The sequence below is a fragment of the Mus caroli genome, chromosome 6 (genome assembly GCF_900094665.2).
Source record: "Mus caroli chromosome 6, CAROLI_EIJ_v1.1, whole genome shotgun sequence".
Taxonomy (NCBI): Eukaryota; Metazoa; Chordata; class Mammalia; order Rodentia; family Muridae; genus Mus; species Mus caroli.
Window position 1 is genome coordinate 32798868 of NC_034575.1, and position 25979 is coordinate 32824846.

The window sequence follows — 25979 nt, forward strand, 5'->3', positions numbered from 1 at the left end:
ATAACACATTATCCTTCCTACGCGACAGCACTAGGAGATGACAAAATACGGCAAGTGTGAAGGTTGGCAGGCACCAGTTTCTGAGCATCTTGTCCATAGGAGAAGGAAGGATGAGAAAGGCGTTTCCCCAGCCTCATCACTGACCGCTGTATCAACAAGGTCACTGCAACGTCTCCTGTGTGTGCTGTTTTATGTTGTGTAGCAAAGGATTTGCAAGCTGTGTTCTTCAGAGCTAAGGGCTTTCTCAGCAATGCCTCAGCGTAAAGGGAAGCAGGTTTTGGCTTGCTGGGAGCTGTCTCTGTGTACTCCTGCTCAGACTTCTATTGTTTTAGCTGTATGTACATATATTGTTCAAAATCAAAATTGTTGCATATAAATAACTTCACTCCTATCTACTTTTCTATATGCATGTATACTAGCTGGTTTTGGGTGTCAACTTGACACAGCTGGAGTTATCACAGAGAAAGGAGCTTCAGTTGGGGAAATGCCTCCAGGAGATCCAGCTGTAAGGCATTTGCTCAACTGGTGATCAAGGGGGAAAGGCCCCTTGTGGGTGGGACCATCTCTGGGCTGGTAGTCTTGGGTTCTATAAGACAGCAGGCTGAGCAAGTCAGACAAGGCAAGCCAGTGAAGAACATCCCTCCATGGCCTCTGCATCAGCTCCTGCTTCCTGACCTGCTTGAGTTCCAGTCCTGACTTCCTTTGGTGATGAACAGCAGTATGGAAGTGTAAGTTGAATAAACCCTTTCCTCCCCAACTGCTTCTTGGTCATGATGTTTGTGCAGGAATAGAAACCCTGACTAAGACAGCATGTTTTATGGTTTATTTTTAATCGTGTGTGTGTGTGTGTGTGTGTGTGTGTGTGTGTGAGGGAGAGAGAGAGAGAGAGAGAGAGAGAGAGAGAGAGTATTTATGTAGGTTTGTGCACACGTGAGCGTAAGGTGCTCTGAGAGACCAGAAGAGGGTATCAGAGCCCCTGGAGAAGCAACCACAGGTGTGACTGCTGGGAACTGAACTTGGGTCCTCTGCGAGAACTCTATGTATGGGTTCTAATCACTAAGCTATCTCTGTAGCCCACTACTCTCCAGTTCTATAGTTTGTTCTTCTTAATTTAATTAGTAATATATTGAGAAACATTAGGAATCATGAGTTAAGCCGGGCAGTGGTGGCGCACGCCTTTAATCCCAGCATTTGGAAGGCAGAGGCAGGTAGATCTCTGAGTTCTAGGCCCGCCTGCTCTACAGAGTGAGTTCCAGGACATCGAGTGATATAGCTAGTGTCTAAAAAAAAAAAAAAAAAAAAAAAAGAATTGGCTAGTCTGTTTTCAAAAAGGATTTTATTAATTTGCCTTCCCCTGACTTTGGAATGTACTACTTTCTGAAGTAAGCATCCCCCACTTCTCCCCAACTGCCTGGAAATCTGACTGCTTCAACCAGGAAGTAAGGTTCTGTTTTCATTTATTACTTTTTTCTTTTTAATCTTATTTATTTATTTGTTTATTTTGAGACAGGGTTTCTCTGTGTAGCCCTGGCTGTCCTGGAACTCACTTTGTAGAACAGGCTGGTCTTGAACTCAGAAATCCGCCTACCTCTGCCTCCCAAGTGCTGGGATCAAAGGCGTGCGCCACACACCCAGCTTATTTTTTTAACTTAATACACAATAAAGTCTACTCTTTTGGCCTCCAGTCTCATAGGTTTGAGGAAATGCATCATTGTATAAGCACCACCAAGTGAGGACCCAGGAAGTTCCATTCCCTGGCTCCACCTCTCCAAAACCCACCTCCACTGCCTTTCTGCAGTTAAATATCCTCGCCAGCTTCTCCCTGAAAACAGAGCTGCTCCCCTGGAGTTTCAGATTCTCTAGAGCCAGGGCACTGTTTACATAGTGTGTCCCTTTATTCTCAAAAGCAAACAGGAAAGGGAGGCACAGGGGCAGAGAAGGGCTCTGGAGTCCACCCTGGCTGGGCTTGAGGCGTCCTGACTTTATTCCGGAGTTCAGTCAAATATGTCCAGAGGGGAAAAGTCCCAGTAAGCCTACTGTGTTTAACATATGAAAGCAGGTACGTTGCACGAAACACTCATTAAACTGCAAGGAGTGTAGCACAGGGCCTGAGCCTGATCATAAACCTAAGACCCTGGAGGGGCCACCATGTCGGTATATGTCCACTGGCTGTGGTCAATGGGACGTTACGGAAGGGACTTCCCATGCATGAGTGAGCATAAGAAGGATCCTCTGCACCCAGTCCCTGTGAACCCAAAAGCACTCTAGAAGAATCGAGTCTCTACTTAAAGTTAACAATATTTTAAAGTAGACATCCACCAGCAAAAATGCTGGCAGTCCCTTCCCCAGGGCCTCGAAGGATCCATAAGTACTCACGCTCTGCGATCTGTAGCACCGGGTACCCCAGGTAGAAGCTGAACTCCACCACCGTCAGGTTCCTCAGCAGATCGCTCACCTCCGACCCATTCAGAAAACCTTGCGAGCCTTTAACAGCAAAGATAATATTCACTGGGCCCCTCCGGGGAGCCACCCTCGAAGAAGCAATGGTGACATTCACAATCTGAAAGAAGGAAGGCAGAAGGAGCTTCTAGAATAGCATATGGAGCTGAAGGCCTGACTGTGACACCGATCATGAGGTCTCTGATCAGTGTTCTTCAAAGGGGGTAAAGCGAAGGAATATTTTATCTTGTTTTGGTTTTTAAAGATGATGTCTCTCTACACTACCCAGGCCTAGACCTTCTTGCCTCAGAATGCAGGGGTTACAGATGTGTGTCTCCAAGCCTGACTCAAAAGGAGGTAAAATTTTAAAAGGAAAGGGAGCTGATTTTCTAACCTTGATCCCTTTCTGTGAGACTTGAAACACTCTGTTCGCTGGAAATGTTTTTTACATTAAGTGACGAAGTTGAATGTGAGCATTTAGTGTCCCGCCCCTCCCCCCAACCCCAAATCCCACAGAAATAGCAGTAAGCCGAACAAAGGGCAATAAATCCCCACAGCACGGAGAATGGAGGAAAACCAGAGGTCTGTCAAATTCTAGTAGATGAAGAAAAGGACTGAACTGTGCTGAAATAAACCAGAACAGAGAGAACCAAGACCCTAAACACACACACAGGCTAAAATAGCCTCATTCACATTCGAGGGCCTGGAGAGCGCACGCGCGCACACACACACACACACACACACACACACACACACACACACACAGGAGAGGATTTGATACCAGATGTAGGTTATAGAGCAGGACTCAGTACAGCTAATTAAGAGGCTTCACACCAAGAGTGAACTGAGCCTTCCTCTTCTTGCTAGCTCCACATCCAGGCCACCACAGTCACCAGCAGGACCATCACCTAGAACAGCCCAAGGAACTGCCATCTAAGGAAAGCCCTTCCCAGAGGAGACCAAAGGCCTCTCTCTTGTGGGTTAAGACTAACCACAAGGAAGGCAGGACTCAATAAACTCCAGTGCACACCAGGGCATAGGAGACACAGAAGAGGACCAAAGAGGAAAGGAGAGGAGTCTGAGCCGTGGAAAACGCTCAGCAGGGATCCATCCCCAGGGTAGAGCCAGTCTGCCTAGGTCTTTAACCACAGGCTACACAACTACAGAACTGTAGACAGAACCCTGCACTTTGGTGTACTGTGGGACATGCTACCCAGCTCCCAAGCTCTCAAGAATTCTCCCATCAGGAGACGGGGCTGACACAGAAGCAACCTCCACAGCCTAAGGGAACAGCCAGGCCAGCATCTAAAATTAACTCCGTTCTCCATCCTCACCACCAATCAACCACCTACTAACCCTGGGCCTGAAGACACAGAAAAACAGCACAAAAGCCAAGCACAAAGATTGGCATACAGAACAATACTTCCAAGAAGACAGACATGTGTAAGAACAACATAGAAGAAAGAGAAGAAAACCTTTTAAAATCCTACTTAATATCCCGAGAGACCCTGAAGGTCACTCTCTCACGTCTTGGCAAAGGTTATAATGAAAAAGGAACAAAGAGCCACGGGGAAAATGACTACTCAGAGACTTCAGTATGAATGGACATGGCTGAAGGCAAAATTAGTGACTCGGAGGACAGACTTTCCAAAATCTCTAACGGAGAACGGAAAGATCCTTCCTGCATGAGGAAAATGAAGGAGCACAAAGTCTAGAGTTAACAGTCATGTCAGAAAGGGAGCAGAGAGCGGGAGGGGTCATAAAACACCAGCACTTTGAACAGAATGCGCGTGAAGCCAGTCTGCCGATCAACAGAATCCTCTACGTTCAGACGGAGATGCTGCAGCCCAAAGAGCCCCGCGGACGCAGGGAGAGCGTCCCTGGCATGCAGACCAAAGTGCACCAAAGTCCAAAACTTCAGAGCATCATACCAATGCCCAGACGGTTCTAGGTTTTGGATCATTTCCTATTTTCAGGTTAGAGAAACCCGACGAGTAAAGTCTACGCAACATATTCCAAATAAATCCAAACGCCCCGTCACCTCAAACGACCCAGCACCAAGCCTTTGAGATTTAGGCTATCTGACCTGCTGGAAAAGCAAAGTGTGCTCAGGCACTGCCTCACTGACTGTGCAGCTAATGCCACTCCTATGTGGAGCATTCTTGACTTGCCTGCATATGACCATCTCGCTTTAGCTCTCTCTGACTAGGGTGAGTTGTCCTGATTTGCCGTCACTCTGAAGTCACGCTGTAGACCCCACACCTTGCCAAAGGTCAGCCCTGGCCCACATGGCTTCTCTCCATTGGAGGACACATCTTTTTCTTTTTCCCCCTGGGGACAGGATCTCACTATGTAGCCCTTACTGTCCTGAAACTCACTCTGTAGACCAGGCTGGCCTTGAACTCACAGAGGTCCGCCTGCCTCGGCCTCCCAAGTGTCAGGATGTATGCTGTGTGACAGTATGCCCAGCATGGAGAGTGCATCTCAAATGGACTTCTGTAGAAGACAGTTCTCTCTGCCCTGCGGGTGTGTGTGTGTGTGTGTGTGTGTGTGCACGCGCAATGGGAGGGGGTCTCACCTGCACTGTGAGGTTATATGTTCCCTGGTGTTTCCTCACTTCAAAAAGAGCTGTCACCAGGCCTTTCTCAATGCTCTGAGTGAAGTTGCAGAAGCCAGTATCGACACTCGGAGGCACGAACTGCAGTACTAAAAAGAAAGACAGCAATTAAGAGTCCCATGAGCAAGGTTCCGCTTAGACTAGGAATGAAGGAGGGGACAGAACTGAAACAAACCAGCTCGCCCACTGCCTGAGATCAAGCACCGTGGGCTCTTATTTCTTAATATTTGCTTATTTATATTTTATGTGTATGGATGTTTTGCTTGCATGTATGTCTGTACTTCATGGGTGCACGGTGCCAGGAGAGGCATCGGATCCTCTGGAACTGAACTTACAGATGGTTGTGAGCGACCATGCAGGTGCTGGGAACGGAATCCCAGCGGAGCCATCTTCTTCACCCCAGTGTTTTGACAGACAGCCTTGTAAGACATACTTTTGGCTCCTAGTTAACACAGTAATGATGATGAGTGACAGGAGTCTGTTTTCTCTCTTTTGCATATTTATGGCTAGAGTGTAACATTTTAACCCATGCACACAATGAAGTATCTGTTGCTCAGAAATTTATTATTTGTGTCCAGAATATTCAAAACCAGCCCTACTGGCTATTCTGAAATACAGAGCTGGGGGCTGGAGAGATGGCTCAGTGGTGATTGGTTGTTCTTCCAGAGAACCCAGGTTCAGTTCCCAGAATCCACATGGGAGCTCACAACATCCTCTTCTGGTCCCTGAGGGCACTGCACACACGTGGTGCACAGGCAGATGCAGGCAGAACACTGGCACACTTAAGATAAAAATGAAGGTTTTTTAAAAATTAAATGTATAGCTATTAGCTGTCAACCACATTTATCCTACTAAGTCACAAGACACCAAGTAACTCCTCCTATCCAGCTACAGGCTGCGAGGTTTCGCCCTCCCCCCTCAGCCTTTCCTCCCGAGATTCCGTCTGGACAACACTCTAATACCCTCCACTTTCCGATCCCGTTCCACAAGTGAAGTGAGAACACGTGGCACTTGGCTTTCCACTTCTGATAGTATAGTTAGCACAACGTCCTGCAGTTCCATGCGTGCAAACAGAGGGGTGTTGTTCTTTGTGGCTAATGTTCATTTATGTGCGTGTGCAACAATTCTTCATCTATCCATCTGTCAATGAACACAGAGGGTGGCTGCCTATCTTGCTATTGTGAATACAGCTACAAAAGGACACAAGTGCTATCTCTTCAACATACTAACTTTGGTGTGCTTACATGCAGCAACGTGACTCCTGGGCCATATAGTAAACTTTTAGCTGTCTATAATATCTGTATAATCAATATTATATGATCAGGGGATGAAAGTGAGACCAGGGTGAACTACATAACAAGACCTGGTCTTCAAAAACAAACAAACAAGCAGAGGCTGGAGAAAGAGCCTAGTGGTTAACAGAAAGCCTTATTGCTCTTGCAGAGGACTTGGGTTTGGCTCCTAAAACCCGTATCAGGTGACTCACAACCTCCTATAACTCCAGATCCAGACAATCTAATGCCCTCTGGCTTTTGTGGTGCATTTAAACTCACTGTAAGCGCATGCACGAACACACAGATAAATACATATTTTTTTAAAAAATAGAAACAAGTCAGAGCCAGCAAGAAGGATCCGTGGGTAAAAGCACTTGCCATTTATCCCTGATGATATGAGTTTGATCCTGGGAAACTGGGACGATTTGTATATGCTCGGCCCAGGGAGTGGCACTGTTAGAAGGTGTGGCTTTGCTGGAGTAGGTGTGTCCCTGTGAGTGTGGGCTATAAGACCCTCATCCTAGCTGCCTGGAAGCCAGTATCTGCTAGCAGCCTTCAGAGGAAGATGTAGAACTCTCAGCTCCTCCTGCACCATGCCTGCCTGGATGCAGCCATGCTCCCACCATGATGATAATGGACTGAACCTCTGAACCTGTAAGCCAGCCCCAGTTAAATGTTATCCATATAAGAGATGCCTTGGTCGTGTTGCCTGTTCACAGCAGTACAACCCAAACTAAGGCAGAAACTATGTGGTGGAAGAAGAGAACTAAATGCCACACATTGTCCTCTAATCTTCATGTGCATGCTACAAGGGGGAGATGGAAGGATAGAGTTTATTTGTACTATGTCAAGATCTGTCTCTGTCCTTCCTTGCCTTCTGATTGGCCAAAATAAACAGCGGATGGTCTATAGCAAGGGGTAGAGCTGAAGGCGGGACATCCAGCAGAGAGAGAGGAACTCTGGGATAGAGTGAGGCACAGAAGGACTCACCACTCAGACATGGAGGAAGCTGGATGTATGAAACTGAGAGGTAACCTGCCACATGGCAAAACTTAGTACAAATGGCATGATAAGGTAGAAGCTAGTGGGAACAAGCCTAGCTTAAGGCCTAGGCATTTATTAATAAATAATAAGCCTCCGAGTCATTATTCAGGAACTGGGACATAGGTAGAAAGGCTGACGGTTATATGTACAATTACTAATAAAGTACGCATGCACAGGCATGCACACACACACACACACACACACACAAGATCTAAACAAACAAAATACAACATGTATGAAATCACCTTTCCCTGCATCCTCATCAGCACTGACTGGCTAATATCCTCTTTTGAATAAGATGTTAAGCAAGAGGATAGCTAGTTTTCATTTATCTCTCTGATTCGTGGCGCTGGGCATTTTTTTCATATCTTTACTGGCCATTTGTATATCCTGCCTCAAAAAAATGTTTATTCTGGCAATTTGCCCATTGTGTGCGGGAAGGAGTGCAAGGGAGGGGTCTACACATGCATATGGACGCCAGAAGTTGGCGTCAGGAGGCTTCTTCAATTGTTTTACACCTTATTTTGGAGACATGGTATCTCACTGAATCTGGACGTTGGTGACCCAGCTAGACTGGCTGGTTAGCAAGCCCCAGGGACCCTCTTGTATCGGTGTCCCCAGTGCTGGGCTTGTAGAGCTTCCCACTCAGCTTCACACAGAGGAGCAAACTCCAGTCTTCAGGCTTGCACAACAAGCCCTTTACAAAGCCGCCTCCTCAGCCTGCCTGCTTTTAAAACTGGATAACTTAAGGGGTTTGCTGCTCACTTGTCTGAGCCCCCTGCATATTCTGGAAGTGAATGCCTTGAAGATACGCTTTCATTCTGTAGGCTGTCTCCTCACTCTGTTCATAGCTGCTGACACAATACAAAAACACTTAATGTGACCCATTGCTCAATTTCTGCTCTGGGTACATAGACTTTCATGGTCCTATCCAAAAAAACAAAAAATAAAAGAAAAACCCAACTTTACCCAAACAAATATCCTAAAAGCACTTCTTCAGTGGCTCCAACAAGCTTTATAGGTTAAAAATCTCACATTTTGGTCTCTTATTTTTGAGAGCTCTTTTTTCTTTTTAAAGTATGTTGAGAGAGGGCTTGGTTTTTCCCTCTTCTATAAAGACATCCAGTTTTCCTTGTGTGGTTTACTGAAGAGAGAGACTCTGTTTTCATCAATATATGTTCTTGTTCCTTCTGTCAAAAATCAGTGAGTCTATTTCTGCACTTTCTGTTCTGCTCTGGTCTCCATGTCCGCTCTTCTGCAACGCCATGGCGGTTTGGTTGCTATCACTTTGTAATATATTTTACGATCGGGTATTATAATGCCTCCAGCATTCTTTTTCACTCAGGCTATTACATTTGTTCTCTTTGGGGGTTTTGCTTTTCTTTGGATTCCATACAAGTTTCAAAAGCCCTCCCTGTTCCCTCATACCTGTGGGAAACTGCCACTAGTATTTTCATAGGAATTGCCATGAACCTACAGATTACTTGACAGTATGGACATTTTTTTCTTTAAAAATTTTGTTCTTCAACTTCTTTTCCAAATAATCCATCAATATCTTTTTTCTTTAGGGTCTGTCGTTAAGCGTTACTGTGTTCCCTTTGCGGTATCATGGTGTCTTGTTCCTTCATCCCCCTGTCTCCCAATATTAATATTTGTATGCCTACTGGGTTCATTGCCTATTGTATTTTAATCATGAGGCTTTATTTTTAATCATGAGGGCGCACACGAGGGATGCAGGTGCCCGTGGAAGCCAGAAGAGGGCAATGGACACCTCAGAGCTGCTTACAGCAAATGTGAGTCACAGCATAGAGGAGCTGGGAGTCAGATTCATGTGCTCCTGACTGCTGAGCCATCTCTCCAGTACCACTTCTACCAATTTAATAGGATGGCTTTCTCCTGCCATGTGTCCTATGGTACCAGCTGGAAACGTTATGCTGCAAAATGTCACCTATAATCATCACAGGCTGGGTCTCCAAGTGTCGTAATGGCCTAGGCTGCAAAGTCCATAGACTGCACCAACTGTGGGATACATGTCAGTCTCCATAGGTTGTTTGGGGACAAGGCTACCCCAGTGGGTCATGATGGGTGTACCACAGTACTCCTGACAATAACGCAGAGTGACTGTCAGGGTCTGAGGTAGACAGAGAGCTCTGATGGGAAGAGGCTGCAAAGTTCATTTATTTTGAGGGCATCTCTGGGAATGAAGCTGCTTAGTGTAGGCCAACAAGGAGTTTCCAAGGCCACAAAGACCTGTATGCTTGCTCAATGGACCAAGTTCCTGAGACGGGGCTACTCAACTACTTCTTCAGGTTACAGTTCGAGGCTGCCTGGTTGCTTTCTGAGCCACAGATGAGTCATAGTATTTCAAAGTTTCGTGTCGTAGAATGTAGGAAGCCAACCATATGAACACATACAACATAGTGATTGGCATGCCTGTGGGCTCAGAGAATTAGGAGGCAGAGCCAACATGAAGGTGATTGGCATGCCTATGGGCTCAGCAAATTAGAAGGTGGAGCCAGAAAAATCACTTGTGACCGGGAGTTCAAGTCCAATTGAAAATCTACACATCAAAAGATGCAACTCATAAACATCTCAAAATTTTAATGTTCATTACAGATGAGTTATGAAGTACAAATAGGTAAAATGACGTGACATCCAGCGTTACACTAAAACATTCCTGCATCTTCAAAAAGGTTTTACCAATTTTGCTGAAAACTGGTAAAAATCTTGATTAACTTTTAAACTTATTAATAAACATGTGAATTTGATGTTATGTATTCTACTTTTGCTCATGATTGAAAATGTCCATAATAAAGGTTAAATAAGATATTAAGCAGTCATGGCTAACTTTAGGGAGTGTGAGCATATGGACAGATGTGCATCTGTGTTTAATAATCCTTTTCTTGTAGAAGTACAGGCTGAACCACGGGAGTGAACATATATATATGGTCTTTAAGATTTATTATAAAGTAAAGAGAAGTAGATGGGAGAGAAGGTAGAAAACTCTAAGAATTAAAGATTATTAGGAAGGGGAGATAGTTTGATCAGTAAGGTGCCTTGCCTTAAGTATGAGGACCTGGGGTGCATACCCAAAATCCACATTTAAAAGGCCAGGGGTGCTTGTTTGTCATCACAGTGCCAGGGAGTCTGAGACAGGCAGACAGCCTAGCCTAGCTGATGAGCTCCCGGTCAGTGAGATAGCCTGTCTCAAAAAACAAGGGGGACAGCACCCAAGGACTAACCCTAAGGCTGTACTCTGGCCTCCACACACATGTGCACATACTGCACACACACACACGTGAAAACACACACACAGAAGGAACTAAAAGACTGTTGAGAACATATAATGACACATGGAGGCTCATTAAACGATACTGAGTGCCTGTGTGTACACTTGACTTTTTTCTATAATCATAAAGATGTTGTTACTGTCGTTAGTAACAGGCCCAGCTGCAGCAAGCGGCCTGTGGACAAAGAAGCCTTAGCTATTCAGAAGGCCAAGTCAGATGCTTTGCTGAAAACTAGAAGCTCAGGTCCAGACCAGGACCACAGCAAGACTGTCTCAACAAATAAATGAATAAAAAAAGAACAATACTCACTTTTAATTTTTTTTTTGAGATTGTATTTATCTTTATGTGTATGGATGGGTGTTTCGCCTGCGTGTCTATGCACTACATGTGTGCACAATCCTCAGTTCTTACATTGACTGTATGTGTGTGTACAAGCATGTGTACACAAGCACACAGAAGCAAAAGGACAACCTAAAGGTTCTCTCCTTTCTACCATGTGGGTTCCCAGGGTCAAACCCAGGTCTCAAGCTTGGCACCTTCACCTGCTGAGCCATCTATCTCACTGGTACATCATCCCCAACTTAAAATACACACACACACACACACACACATGTTAAAAAATAAATAAAATTCTACATACAAATCCAAACCTCTATACTCATTCGTCTCACCTGTTTGAACTTGAAACCTGGGATCTGGCACGAGGAAAGATGGCTTCACAGACAGGATTAAAGGCGTTTGGCCACGCACAAGTTTGCTATTGATCAGGACGTTGATGACTGATATCGCCGTGTAAACAAAAGGACCAGACGTTACCAGAAATGTGAAGTCTGTGAACAGTTCATAAACCTAGAGAAATAAAAAGTTTTAGAAAGACAATTCAACCTTAGAGAAAACCGTGTTGGATAGAAAAAAATAATCAGTCGCTCAAATGGAAGGAGAAATGCTTCGAACAAAATCAAGATTTCATTTGACGTATTCCTTTTCACAGAAACAGGACCATAGAAGCAGCCAGAAAGGACAGACCATACTATGGGTTGAATAGTGAATTATGGAAAACTGAAGATTTCTGTCATGTTTAAGCCAGTTGTTTCAATAAGACACACTGTTTAAAATAACCTGATGACAGCCACTTAAACAATTTCCAAGTATATGGCAGCCACATTAAAGGTAGAGAAACAGGGAGAGCTAATTTTAATTTCACTTAATACAGAAAACATCATTCTAATGTGTAGTCACTACAAAAAATTATTAGTGAGATACTGCTGTATCTGGTGCATTTTTTGAGATCTGGCATGCAGTTTACATTCACCACATATCTTATTAGCTCGTGCCAGGCTTTTAACATGCCCCATGGCCAGTATGGCTCAGCCTCTGGTTAGTCATGGGGCAGGACTAGTTAGAGCACAGCTTTCTGAGCTCATCTGGAAGGGGATACCGTCAGTGGGCATAGCATAAACAGTACAGGAATCCATCTCAGTTGTATTGAAAGCACAGAAAGACACAAGCATCCTTACCCTGGAATCTAGTATAAGCCCCAGTCACTTATTAAAGTAAGTCAAGGATAGCAAAACAGTTAAGGTTTCCCCAAACTATGCTGCCTCTGGTCTGACAGACCATTCCAATTCTACAAACACAGCCCCACCACACAGGGTAAAATGACATGTGAATGGAGATACCAAGGAAAAATAGTTTACCAGGAGGAGAGTGAGAGAGAAAAATCCAAGAGCAGAGGCCAGGGCTTTTACCACACCCCATGAGAGCCAGAAAGCATGCCAGACATCAGACTCCCAGGCTCAGGGTCTCACCTTTAGCTCCACCGCACGGTTGAAGTGGATTCTCAGCACTTCTTTAATTGATGTAATGATGTACTCCTGCACAGCTCGTCTGGCCAGCACTACAAACAAAATCCAACCACCAGATGCATTTTAGTGCTAGTATGAAGCATGAAGGTGCCACTTCAGGAAGCCATGGCTGAGATGAAGCATGCTAGAACTTGTTTTGAAAAATAAGGCGCATACCAAGGACTGAGTAGAAAGATCTAAGTGCTGTGAAGTATCACAGAAAATGGAAACGTGGGTATTACACTGAGAAAGACAGTAAGACCAGGGAGCAACTGTGGCCCATGCAGCAGGGCAGGAGCTTCTAGTTCCCACTCTCTTCTCAACAAATAACAGAATGTCTCCAGCTATGCATCCGACGGCAAAGGATGAGGCTTTAAAAGCTCTCAGAAGTCATATTTTCAAAGTCTTTGAGATGCTATTGAATGAACTGGTGATATCTCCCTCCACAGAAGGAGGGCAGCTGCACCGAGGTTCAAAGCAGCTGTTGGGAATGCTAACCACTACAGGTGGAAGGAAAAACTCTTCATCATGTCCAAGTAATAACATTTTATACAGGATATGAAATATTTCTCACCTCCAGATCTAGTTCTTTCTATTCATTTTTTTTTATTTATTTAAAAGCCGAATTTAAAAATCTGTACTGGGGCTAGAGAGCTGACTCTGTGGTGACTGACAACCCAGGCTGAATTCCCAGCACCCACGTCAGGTAGCTCACAACCTGCAAATACAGAGGATATACACCCTCTCCTGACCTCCACAAACACCTATATTTACACACACACACTTAAAATTATCTTTAAAAATAAATTTAAAAATATGAACCTGTGCCAGTGAGTATATGTGTTCCCCAGTAATTAATACACTTCCCTTTTTATTTCAGTGCTTTCCCTTTTTAGATTTTATTTATGTATATAGATACATACATGTGTCTGTAGATTACATATACGTGCAGGTGATTGTGGAGAACAAAAGAAGTCAGTCAGATCCCGTGGAGCTAGAGTTACAGGCAGCTGTGAGGCACCCAATGTGGGTGCTGGGACTTGAACTCCCATCTTCTGCAAGAGCAGCATACTCTCTTAACCACTGAACCATCTCTCTAGTCCCACTATTCAATGTTTCATCATCCTGTTTTAATTATTGAAACGTAAGACAGAATCACTCCCCATTCTCCATTCATTATATAAAAAAACAAGTGCTTAAGCTGTTTGTTTCCCCAGTAAGTGTCACTTCTTGTCACCTCTTCAGTCCATGGCATCATTACAAACTCATGGCCCAGTCTGGCTACCTTGGCTGATCCCACCAACAGCCGGCGCAGCATGGTTTACCAGGTTCTGACTAGACAGCCTACGCCATGACTGATGAACAGAGAAACAGAAAAATAAAATGAGTGGGAAGGTCTTGTGGGAGGGAGGAGGGAAGGCAGGAGGAGCTAACCGTGAGGAAGGTGAGGTGTAGAGAACACCAACATCAGAAGACCTGAGTGGAGGCAGAAGGAGCAGCCTACCAGTGGCTCCGTGCAGCTACAGGACTACTCAGGAGAGCTGATCACTACTTAATGGCCCCCACTGACCACCACCATAACTACCAACTTCTGTGGTTCATCTGAGGAAGACAGGAAATGGCAAACCTGTAACATGAGGACGTAAGGCTGGAAATTCGGAACCACCCAGAAACATGTATCGTACAAATTGGTTTGTATCAACAGTTTCTCCAAAGCCAAGAGAAGAGAGGTATGGAGACCTTCAAACAAAGCCTGACTCCTGTCAGTGGAGGTCAGAGTCCAAGCGTCCCCCTAAAGCCATCAAGGATCAACACCCCTGAAGTAGCTCCACTTCATTATTATGGAAAGCCATCTAGTCAATCAATCAATCAATCAATCCCTCTATGTTTGTCTAGACTCTCTTCCCAGAAGACAGCTGCCAAGAAGAAAGAAGCCAACATACATGAGTCTGCAGACGAGCTGAGGCCCGTCCAGAACAGTGTGGAGACACAGCTCCGCCAGTTATCAAAACTGCAGAAGGGCAGGCGCACAGCAACCACTCTGTGAGGCCAAGAGTAGTTAAACGCACTCAAATAAAGGACGACAAATGTCGTCAATCGTGCGTACACCTAAAAATTATACAATGCGATACCTGATAGTCAGAGGCTCCTGAAATAGCTTCTAATTATCTACAGAGAAAAATTATAAAATGGGGCACATCATTAACTATCATAAACACTGAGATTTCTAACTTACAAGCTTGCAATTGTTTTTTCAAGCCTGTAGAACCAACCATTTTAAAGCTGCTTTGTGATTGTTTTGTGAGGAAGAAAATATTTAGCCTACAGTAAACAGATAATAAGTAAATCAAGCCTCTTCTACCTTATGATAATTACTAACTAATATGCAATCTTGTGTGGTCATTTCCTAGGTGCTCTGTATTTTACACATTTAAATCTCTATAGTAGCCTAATGGAGCTAACATGACTACGGTCCTCCTCTAACACTTGTGAAAGCAGATTAAGAGGCCAGGTAATTGGACAGCTGGCACAAGGCCAGCAAAGGAACAGGACTGCTACCCACAGGTTATGTGAGGCCAACACCTACTCTCCTAACCACAATGGTGTCCTGTAATTCTGCACACAAACACCTCAGAGAAGTCCTCTACCTCAGAGAGGTGACTGGAAGCAGGGCCTTACCAGTTGTGATCAAATAGACATCGGGAACCGTAATATCACACACATATGGCGGCTTGGCTGTGGCCAGTGCTGGTGTACCAACTGTGGCTTCAAGCGTGGAGGTGGTAGCAGGACCGAGGGAGGGCTGGGGAGGGGGTACACTGTTCCCCTGAGGGTTCTGACTCATAGGCTCGCTGTTCAGAGCAGAGTCCACAGTATCACCAGGGGCAGTGCTGGCACTGGGCATGCTCAGTTCCAGGGATGTACTTAGTTCTGGGGAAGTACTGGGCGGGAAATCTGTGGGTGTCAATGATGAGCCCATGACTGGCTTTGTGGGCGGAGGTGAAGGGCTTACTTCAGAAACAAGTGATGAGGAGGCTGACAGGTACAGGTCAGAGGTCGACTCTGTGCTGCTTGGAATGACACTGGAGGGTGTGGGTAAGACTGGTGTGTGATGGTCTGTCACACGCACACTGCCATCGGAAGGTGTCAGAGTCGAGAATGGAGATGACTCGGTTAAAATGGGTGTCAAATGGAAAACAGTTGTTGGCAGTGATGTGAGGTGAGTCCCAGCTGCGGAGATGCCAAGAGAGGGCTCAGAGCTGGAGGGCACCAGTGTGCTGATAGTGGACTCATGGGGAATGGGTGAAAATTCAAAGGCAGAGGTAGTTTCAGAGAAAGCTGAGGTAAGATGAACATGGGATTCTCTCAGTGAAACTCTGGATGCTTCGGTGAACTCGAGAGAATCAGAGGGGGAGCTTGAAAGTGGGGACCTCTCGGGGTGACTAGGAAGAACAGTGACTGTGTTCAAAAGAAGGTCTGCACTTGACTGTGGCTGAGACGGCTCTAGACTTGTGGGATTAAGAACAGAAAGCAGAGGTGATTGCAAATTCACATAGTTGGACAGTGAAAATGTCTCAGCCATGGTGGAGAAGGTTTGAGAAAAGAAGGCTGATGGATCGCTTGACATCAAAGATGGGAAAGCAAGCTCGTCTGACCGTGAAGGGGCCGGAGTGCTGAAGTCCAGGGGCGGAGTTGAGTAAAAGCCGGATGTGAAATCCAAACGACTTCCAGACTGGAGTTCCAGAGAGCTGATAGGTGCTCCGTGAGAGAAAGCGTTAGACTGTGCTGAGGGGACCAGACTGGGAGAGGTGAGAAGGCTTGGCTTTCCAGCTGGAAAGGATGGAGTGTTTTGATTTGCAGTCAAGGAGAAAGATGAGTCAAAATGGGTGCTGGGGATGACAGAGGACAACAGATGGATCATACTGGATGGCATCACTAGATCATTGGTGACAGAGAAGTCAAAAGTTGAATCCAGTGAACTTGGTGTGGAGAGGCGGCCATGGGAAGGGTACACCTGAGTGGTGGCAATGCCACTCACATCTACCTCAGGTGACATATCCATGCTGGCTTCCCACAGCCCCACAGGTCTGGAAGAAAAGGAAACCACAGGTCTGGAAGGGAAAAGTGTATTAAATTCTTGAGGCTCTTCAAGTTCAGAGAGGTCTGTGCCCACACTGCTCAATGGAGAGACATGACTTGCCTCTACCGAGGCAGTAGACAAAGTCTCAAGCCTGTCTCCGGATCCCATGTCCTTCTCTGTTAGGCTCCTGGCCAGTTCTTGTTGAAATGATGAGACAACGCAAGACACACACCCTGTGTGTGGTCTCAGGGAAGACTCGGGGCTCAGGACATAAGGATGGTCAGTAAAACTGGGGACTGGGGAGCTGTGCCATGATTCTAAGGCTTCCCTGGCTTCACTAGAGAGGAAGGAGTCCTCTGAAACACCAGGTAATTGGGTAGCAAAAGACACAGATGAAAGTGGGGTTGAAAATAGAGCAGAAGGCTGACTGCTAAAAGTGGGGTCTGTGGGTGACGTGGTTATGCCAGGGTGTGCTCTTAGAGCGATGGCTTCCTCTGGATGTTCGATCCAAGCAGTGGTCTCATTAGGGTATCTGTCCGAGCTTGTGGCCAGGACACCTACTAGAGGCTGTGAGACCTCCCACAGGGGAACAGATGGCTGTTGAGTCATGCCATTGCCTGATGGCTGAGACACTGAAATCCGGGAGCTAAAAAGGAGGTTTTCTGCGCCCTCTGTTACAGAAGCTACCGTCTCTGGCAAAGCCTTGCTTGATAACTGGCTGTGAATTTCTATAGGATGAAGCACCGAATTCCTACTAGGAGTTGGAATGATGCCCTCAGACGTGAGAAAAGCTGACCAAGAAGTGCCGAAATACGTGGATGGCTCCACATATACAGTTGCCTGTTGCACTGTGTTCTGACATCCGGACAGCACTTCATCCGGCAAAGAAATGGTGGGAAGTAATGGGGTCGTGCCAGGCTCCAGCATTTCCTGGGGTGGCTCTGGTGGGCTAGGTGTGATATACCGCATTGGGGAAACCCCCCTTGAAGAGGTCCAATGAGCATCTGGCAAAAAGTTATCCATCTCCTCATCATCGAGGGCCACCTCATTACTCGTCACGGATCCGTAATTTGCCTCAAAGAAACTGGGCTCCGCTGTACTTTGAGTCTGATGTCTCTGGCTTAAAAAGGCTGTATCAAAAGCTGTCGCTGACGGAGAGGAGAGGACAAGGGCAGAGATGCTTGGTTGGGACCTGGGAACAGTCTCTGATAAGGTCACTTGTGCAGCACTGTGCAGGATGCTTCTCTCTGGCAGGAAGTCCGTGGGGCGTACAGGATGGCTGTTCTGAGCCAGGGAGAGGTCATCTAGTAAGGGAAGCAAAGTTGAATTAGCTGCCATGCAGGAAGTCAGAGTGCTAACATTTCACTTCAGATGTAAAAATTCACTCATTCAAAAAATCAACATTCACTAAGGCTGCAGAAAGAGCTCGGTGGTTAAGAGCACTGGCTGCTCTTGCAGAGGGCCTGAGTTCAGTTCCCCACACCCATGTGGCAACTCAAAACCTTTCTGTAACTGCAATTCCAGGTGAACTGCACCCTCTTTTGGCCTCTGCAAATACCAAATACATAAAATAATGCCAAAAAATCATGCACATAAAATAAAAATAAATACATTTTTAAAAAAATCACAGCCGGGCATGGTGGTGCACGCCTTTAATCCCAGCACTCGGGAGGCAGAGGCAGGCGGATTTCTGAGTTCGAGGCCAGCCTGGTCTACAAAGTGAGCTCCAGGACAGCCAGGGCTATACAGAGAAACCCTGTCTCGAAAAACCAAAAAAAAAAAAAAAAATCACTCACTACAAACAGTCACCAATATGCAGAAATTCTAGTTGGAAACTAATAATGTCAAATGATGGCATACATTTGCAATAATGCTGTTGCATAATCTGTGTGTCTTTACAAAATACACTTCTTATCCAGCTACAACCGTACAGAGAAGCTACAACTAAAGACGAGCTGAAGGAAGGACAGCCCAAGGTCTGCATGCGACACCCATGGTGGAAACGGCAGTTGGGAGTCAAAACGAAATTCTGCTGAATCTATTTTGAGAACACACAATAACTTGCAAATAATACTTAGGTTCATGGATAGCATACTTCTAGCTTCTGAAAGTCACAAACTCACACCGGTTATAAGCTGTGCAAATTACCACTCCGTTCTCTGTGGCATGACTAAAAACTGCATAGGAATGCGGTTCAGTAGTGGAGCACAGTTGGAAGGCAGGAGGCCCTTGGTTTGATCTCTAACACTGAGGAGGATTTGGGTCCCCTGGAACTGGAGTTCCAGTGGCTACAAACTGCCAGACGTGAGACCTGGGAACTGAACCCAGGTCCTCTCAGAAGCAGCAAGTGCTCTCACCTGCTGAGCATTCTCCCCAGCCCCTAATTAAAAAAAAAAAAAAGCATGACAAAACTGTTTCACAGCAACATCATTAAGCATATGCGATCTTCTGTACCACCTAGCTTTAGAGTTTCCTATCTAAATGCTTAATATCTCAACCTGCCACATACCAAGCACGGGCCAAAGAGTGGCTATCCTTCTCTATGGTAAAATAAATCAATAATAAACAAATAAGGACAACAAGAAAAGAAAAACATCAGCACACATTTAAAAGGTTATGAATTCATAATACTGTCCAACTGTGTTGATACACATTTGAAAGTTTGCCTAAGAGTAAGTAATTTTGTCTGCTTTAAAACTCTGCTACAGGGCTGAAGAGATAGCTCAGAGGTTAGGAGCACTGGCTGCTCTTCCAGAGGACCTGGGATTGGGTCTCAGCACCCACATGGTGGCCCACAACTGTTTGTAACTCTAGGTCCAGGGGATCTGACTCCTCTTCAGACCTCCAAAGGCTCCTGTACACATGTGGTACAAAAACATACACTCAGACGCAGCCACATAGTCATTTTAAAATAATAAAAACACTCTGCTATAACTTGTTTTAAAATGTAAGAACCAAACCGAAGGCAAGATCTCTTTAGAAATGAGTCAGAAACAGGTCTTTGTGTGAGCCAGGGGATGCAAGAGATAAAGCACAAAGAATATTGTTCAGTGGCTGATTTAAGACTGAGATATGACACAAATTACAGTTAAATAAAAAAGGCAGGGATGAGGAAAGGCAAAGTGACCAAAAAGACTAAAATAAACCTAAAAGTTCCCAACTGGAAAAGCACAGACACCAAAAAAACTTCACACTGAGGCCTGAAAGGTTCCAACCTGGGAGGTTTTATTTTCTCTGCCAAGCCCCAGGAGAGTCACCAGCTCCTAAGGGCTGGCAGCTGCAATGCCAGAGGGAATTACCTCTGTAGTTAATTCAGGAAGAGGTTAGAAAGCCCAGGTGAGGCTCTCTCCACATAAAAGGCACCAGGGACTCTCGTTTCAAGCCCTGGAGATCAGTTTCCAAGCTATAAAGCTTTAGATCACCCAAGAGCGAAAGGGTTTTTTCTCTTTGAGGAGAGAAAAGGGACGGGGCTGGAGAGTTGCTGGTTCTCAGGCAGTGACTTGGGCGTGGAAATGACGCAGGGGCCTTGTGGACAAAGCAAATGCTGTGCTGTCCCCAACTCCGTCTGAGAGCTCGTCCCCCTGGGCCAGTATGGAGGCACTTTGTCCCCACACCGCTTTCACTGGGTGCTCACCTGGACCTGGCCATGGTACATATTCCAGCCCAGAAACGGCCCATATGCTCTCAGCACCATGCCAGGCCTGTTTGTAGTGATTAAAGATCAATTGCAGAGCCCCCCAACTGTCTGTCTGTCTGTCTGTCTGAGACTCATGCAGGCAAAACAAGTGTGGCATTCTGAATTCATTTTAAGTCATTTTATTCTATCCCAAACCTTTCCTAACTACAGCAGAACATTGTTGAATCATGAACTCTTCCAGCCAACCGGATCCCTTTAAGACCCCGGTCAATCCCCTCCTCTCACAAATGAGGCTTACAGGGTTTAAGTTAGCTTGCTGAAAATATTCCTATCTCCTGAGGATGGGAGTGGAGGTGGGGGTGGCCAGGGTCCAGGCTAGAAAATCAGTTTTGTACTCTCTTCATCTACAAAACGTTTTGCCAAACCAGTCCATTTTAACCAACGCGGTTGAAAGCATGTCGAACTGTGCTGTGTTCTGTTATAACTGAGCTGAATGTACACGAGAAGTTTGGCTCCTGGGATCTACACAAAGGCGCCTGCCTGTTTTAGACTAAGCCCTACTGCCAAGCTCCAGGACACAGGCCTGAGTGCTAGCAAGAAAGGTCACCCTCTCTCAGAGTTGGCCTGGAGGATAGCAGTGTCACCCATCTCTAAAAGCTTTAATCCAAATGGAACTTGTTTGTTTGTTTGTTTGTTTGTTTGTTTTCCTAAATTGTATAGTTCTCAAAACACGATGACTCCTCTCAACTTACTGTGGGCACTCAACCTACAAAATGAAACGAACCCCACCGCCACCTCACACTGCAAGACAAAGGCAGGCAGATGAAACCCATGACCAACCTGGCAAATTGTCACCAACTTTTCTCCTTCTAGTTCTCAGAGAGTCCCGAGGGAAATCTTCAGTGCCTTCCCACACGGGTATCCTTCCCCCTACCCCCGACTTAGAAAGCAGTGCCTTCATTCTTCCCCCCAGCCTCAAATGTACCAATATCCTCTGCCAGGATACTCTGTCCTCCATGTCTTCCCAAATACCAGGTAGACAAGAAGTACCATTTTATACGTGTATGTATGAGTGTGAGCACGAGTGTGTGTGTGTGTGCACGTGTGCATGTGTGCACATGTGTGTAAAACAGAATACTGAGTCTAGGAATGTGTCCATCTGGAAATTTGCCAAGCAAACAAATATTATCTCAAAGTTGATGAGTGAATTTATACTCCCACTAGCATTATCTGAAAACCTAGCTGTTGCTAATCCTAATACTAGACATCTCTTGGTGTCCACATTTGTGCCAACCTGGCTCTGTGAAATCTTAATTTTGATGCCCACTGACTCAGGCAGACTCAGGTTCCCATCCACCAGCTGGTCATGCTGTCCCCTCTGGTGTCACGTGACCTCTACTACCTGTCCTGCTACAGGATTGTCCATCCATGTCTTCCTGATGTAAAGAGATTCTTACTTCATTTCAGAGTCTGCATCCTAAGTCAGATGTACATCCTAGGTCATGATTATTGTCTCTTTAGGATGTCTTTGGATCTCAATTTTAATACAATCTAGAAGTATCTTTTGGTCTCAGTTTGATCCAAATTGTGTTTGTACATATGTATATGTGTCTTTAAATATCACCATCTGAGCCACTCAGAAGGCTCCACAGGGAAGGCACTTGCTGCTTAGCCCCAAACCCCAATAATGAAAGAACTGACTTGAAAACTGTCCTTTGTCTCTGCACTCACACTGTGTGTCCCATGTTCTCTGCAGGCACACTGTGCGTCCTCCTTCCTCTGCATGCACACTGTGTGTCCTCTGTCCTCTGCAGGCACATTGTGTGCCTTCTGTCTTTTGCAGGCAGCATGCTGCAAGCACATGCCTATAAACAAATTAATTAAATAAATAAGCTTTAAAAGACAGAAAGGTTTCAGAAGTTGTCACCTCTACTAAAAGGTGTAATGATGCTTCTAAGCAATCTTCCGAAGTTTTTAAAGTGTTTGCTTTTCACATTTAGTACTGAATGAGCCTCGGAGTGTACAGATGTGTCTGTGCGCACACACTTATGTGCAAATGAGGTACGAACACGGGTAAGATCACCTCGGGCCAGTATTCTGTAAGAACAGTCCACAGGCTTTCTTCTACTGGCTTCCAGTGTAAGAACGTGCCGGAGCCTGCCCCTCAATCAGTGTAACTTTCCGAGTTAGTGTTACAAAGAGATGACAAGTCCCAGGACGGGATATGGCATAAATTCCTGTTCTCCTTTTTTAAAGGAAAAGAGTTTGCAGACATAGAGGGGGTAGGGTATGTAGGAGGTTCCTGTAGTGGAATAGGGACAGGACTGGAAATACAGGAACAGAGCCACAGACGAGGCCAGTGTGTCTGAAAAGAAGAAAGCAGCTTAAAAAAAAAAAGTGAACTGAATTACTAGAACCCACAGAAAAAGCCGGTACACTGCTGTACATTTCTAATCCCACCACTGGGGAAGTAAAAAGACACAGGTTGATCCCTGGGCACTGGCCGGCCAGCCTAGACTACTTGGAAAGCCCCAAGCCAATGAGAAACCTTGTCTCAAAAAAAAAAACAAAAACAAAAAACAAAAAACAAAAAACAACCCAAAACACGAAACAAAACAACAACGACCAAAAACAGTGGGCAGTGCCTAAGACACCAAAGAACCTGAAACACAAAGGTGAGAGTACCAAGAAAGATGACAGAGCAACAGGAAGCCACTGAAGAACTCGATCACAGTCACGATTACAGTCACGGGTGCTGAAGTCCACTCCTCCCACCCCCTTGCTGGATGAAGAGCAGGTAAATAGAGCCAAGGAGGATAGATTCCCTTAGGCAGCCGCAGTGGTTGAGCCTGAGCATGTAAAACTTCGATTACCAAGGTGGTCTGGTGGCCAACAGTGATGTCTGGCCATGTTTCAAAAGCACGGCCATTTAGACCACGTGAATCCTCGTTTAATCAGGCATGGCCACTCACAAGGTTCCCTGGGGATCTGAATGTCCATTGAAGTCTGAGGAACCTGAGCTTATTCTAAGGGAGCCCTGTAGTGTCATCTAGTATGCAAAGGGACACAGGGGCACTGGGGTAAATCTGCCAAGGTGAAGAAAAGCCAGAGAGTCGGGGAGACTAAAAAGTGGGGTGATAAAGCAGAATCAACACAGAGAGGGGTCACCTATGTAAAGGACCCGAGGAGTCAAGACAGAAAGGCTGGACACCTCAAGAGGCCAAGGCTGGCTTCCAGGAACAAAAGAAGGGAGGGATTTTCTGTAGATGATGTTTCTCAGAGTTTAGCCGTGTTGGAGCATAGAGAGACAAGATACATCTGGAGGGCCCCGAGAGGTCATTTGGTTCTTAGAGCCATAAAAGCTAATCATAAGAAAACATCAGCCAAAATCGGAGATGGTCCATAAAAGACCAACTCCTCAAAAAACGTCCAGGCCATAAAAGGCAAGGAACAAGTCCAGGGACACGGCAAGGCAGGCTTAAGCGCTTGCTCTGCGAGACTGGCCGCCTAGGTGGGGCCCCAGAACCATAGCAGGTGCTAGATGTGGTGGCGTTCGTCTGTAATCCCAGCCATCCAACAGGGATGAGGAAGCGAGAGCAGCAGCAGCCAGAAGCTCACAGGACTGCAACCCTAACGTGTGCAGCACAGCAGAAACAAGAGAAGCCAGAGTCAGCCGGGAGGGAGGAGAGAACCAACTCCCACACATGGTCCTCTGACCGCCGCACAGACGCCATGGTACACACATGCCCATACATGGACACAAAACACATTAACTGTTTTTATTGATTCTTGGTGAATTTCACATCATGAACCCCACTCCTACTCATCCTTCCACCCTTGCAACCTCCCCCAAAAGAAAACAAACAAACAAAACCCATCTCGCCAAGGGAGCTGCAGCGTGTCACACAGTACACCCTTTTGCCCAAACAGCTGTACCTGCATATGTTCATTACAATGAGTCGTTGGTCTGGTTCGAAGCCTCTGGCTTCTGCCGTACTACCAATACTGGATCCTCATGGGACTCCTCTGAGATATCCTGTGGTTACCCCGCGTCATGGAGATCCTGCAGCTTTGAATCTGCAGAACTGACCCCTTCACATGCTCCAGCAGTTCATGGATAGGCTAGATGTTGGGCTGGACCCGCTCAGAGCCCTGGATCTGGGCCTGGGTGGAAGCTGAGGTAGTCAGCCTGCCAGCTCTCCCGTGCCCCCACCACCACCACCACCACCAGGGCTCTACTGTGCTGCCCAGGTAAGACACCAGTCTCCAGAGTGCTTTAGCCATTAAAGGATGGGGTCAGCTCACCTGCCTGATACATGGCAGGAGAGGAGTGGGGCCAGCTCTCCTCTGGCACTGGAGCCCTGCCACCAAGGCTAGCTGCCCAGGAGAGGTGTGTCATCCCCATCCCAGCCCCAGCCCCAAGTGCTACAGCTGACAAGGGGCAGGGCTAGTTTTCCCCCTCTCTTAGGTGGTGGTGGGGGGCATTTCTTTCCCAACCATCCCACCACACTCCAGAAGAGGGGCAGGGCTAGCTCTCCTGTACCCCTACTACCAGAGCCAGCTCTCCTATGCCACCTAGGCAAGGAGAGGAGCCAGCTCTCCCCAGTGTGACGTCCAGAGAGGGGCAGGACCAGCTCAGCACAGTGCTCGGACTTCAAAGTAGCCTCAGGTGGCAGCCCAGGCCAAGGACTTCTACATGGTCTTTGGTGGTAACACAGACATGGGGCATCAATGTACACCCTCGCTACAGCAGGACTAAGGATCCAGACATGGCTCTAGAGGCAGCTTAGGCCTTGGGCATCACCATGGCCTCAGTGGCCGCACAGGCTCCTTCTATCCATCTGTTCTTCATTGCCTTGTATCTCCAGTTCTCTGCTTTCTCTCCCCTCTCTCCACCAGGTAGTCCATCTTTCCCCTCTCCCCATATATGTTTGCCCGCCAGAGTGGCACCCACCGTGCAGGTGCTTGGGTGTCTTTCTTCCAGCTGTCTTGCGCCTGCTTTTTTGTTTTTGTTTGTTTTTTTAAGTCAAGGAAGGACAGAAGACCTGTCAAAGATGTGAGAAGACCAAGAAGGTGTGGTAAACCCTTATTCGGTAGGATTCTGGATTGAATTCCAGAGGTGAGAGGCTGGTGAACCCAAGAAGTATGTCATTAAGTTCATGGCACTATCCCACGGACAGTTTCACCGTTTCAAATCTTTTAAGATCACACACAATGCTAATATTAGGGGAACCTGAATTACCACACAGTTCCTATGTGGTAATCACTTTTGTATGTTTCTGAAATTTTATTTTAAGATTTAAAGAGGTAGGTGTGTGTGTATGTGCGCACACGTGTGTGTGTGTGTGTCACACACTCACGCGCTCACGTGTGGATGCTCAGAGACCAGAAGAGGGCATCCTATCCCCTGGGGCTGGAATTACAGGCAGTTATGAGCTCCCAACACAGAGAGCCCAGTTAAACCTCAGGTGCTGTGGGAGAGCAGTGCAAGCACTTTCAGCTGCTGAGCCATCTCCCCAGCCCCCCGAATTTCTTTCAAAATGAGAACTAAAATAACTCATTCCTGTCCAGCAGGTTAGGCATGGGCTCAGGAATCATGTGTATGGGAGTGAGAGAGTCTGGGTTCTGTACGTGATGTTTTAGAATCAACACCACGGATAATTCCGATGCAACCACAGCTGCACTGATACAACCCAGGAGAAGACACGGAAGAAGTACAGAGAACGAGGGATGGGCACAGGTGAGCTGGAAAC

General features: G+C 46.2%; 1 protein-coding gene across 3 annotated transcripts in view; it reads right to left on the reverse strand.

Annotated features, from left to right (window-relative positions):
• The window catches only part of Kiaa1549 (KIAA1549 ortholog), a 131085-nt gene that overhangs the window by 58196 nt on the left and 46910 nt on the right, over positions 1 to 25979 (reverse strand). For all 3 annotated transcript variants that reach the window (XM_021164744.2, XM_029478528.1, XM_029478527.1), the window contains exons 2-6: positions 15188 to 17893; positions 12473 to 12561; positions 11336 to 11513; positions 5018 to 5145; positions 2377 to 2560 (exon numbers count right to left, since the gene is read on the reverse strand). In XM_021164744.2, the coding sequence (XP_021020403.1) occupies positions 2377 to 2560; positions 5018 to 5145; positions 11336 to 11513; positions 12473 to 12561; positions 15188 to 17893 (3285 nt within the window). The remainder of the gene's footprint in view (positions 1 to 2376; positions 2561 to 5017; positions 5146 to 11335; positions 11514 to 12472; positions 12562 to 15187; positions 17894 to 25979) is intronic.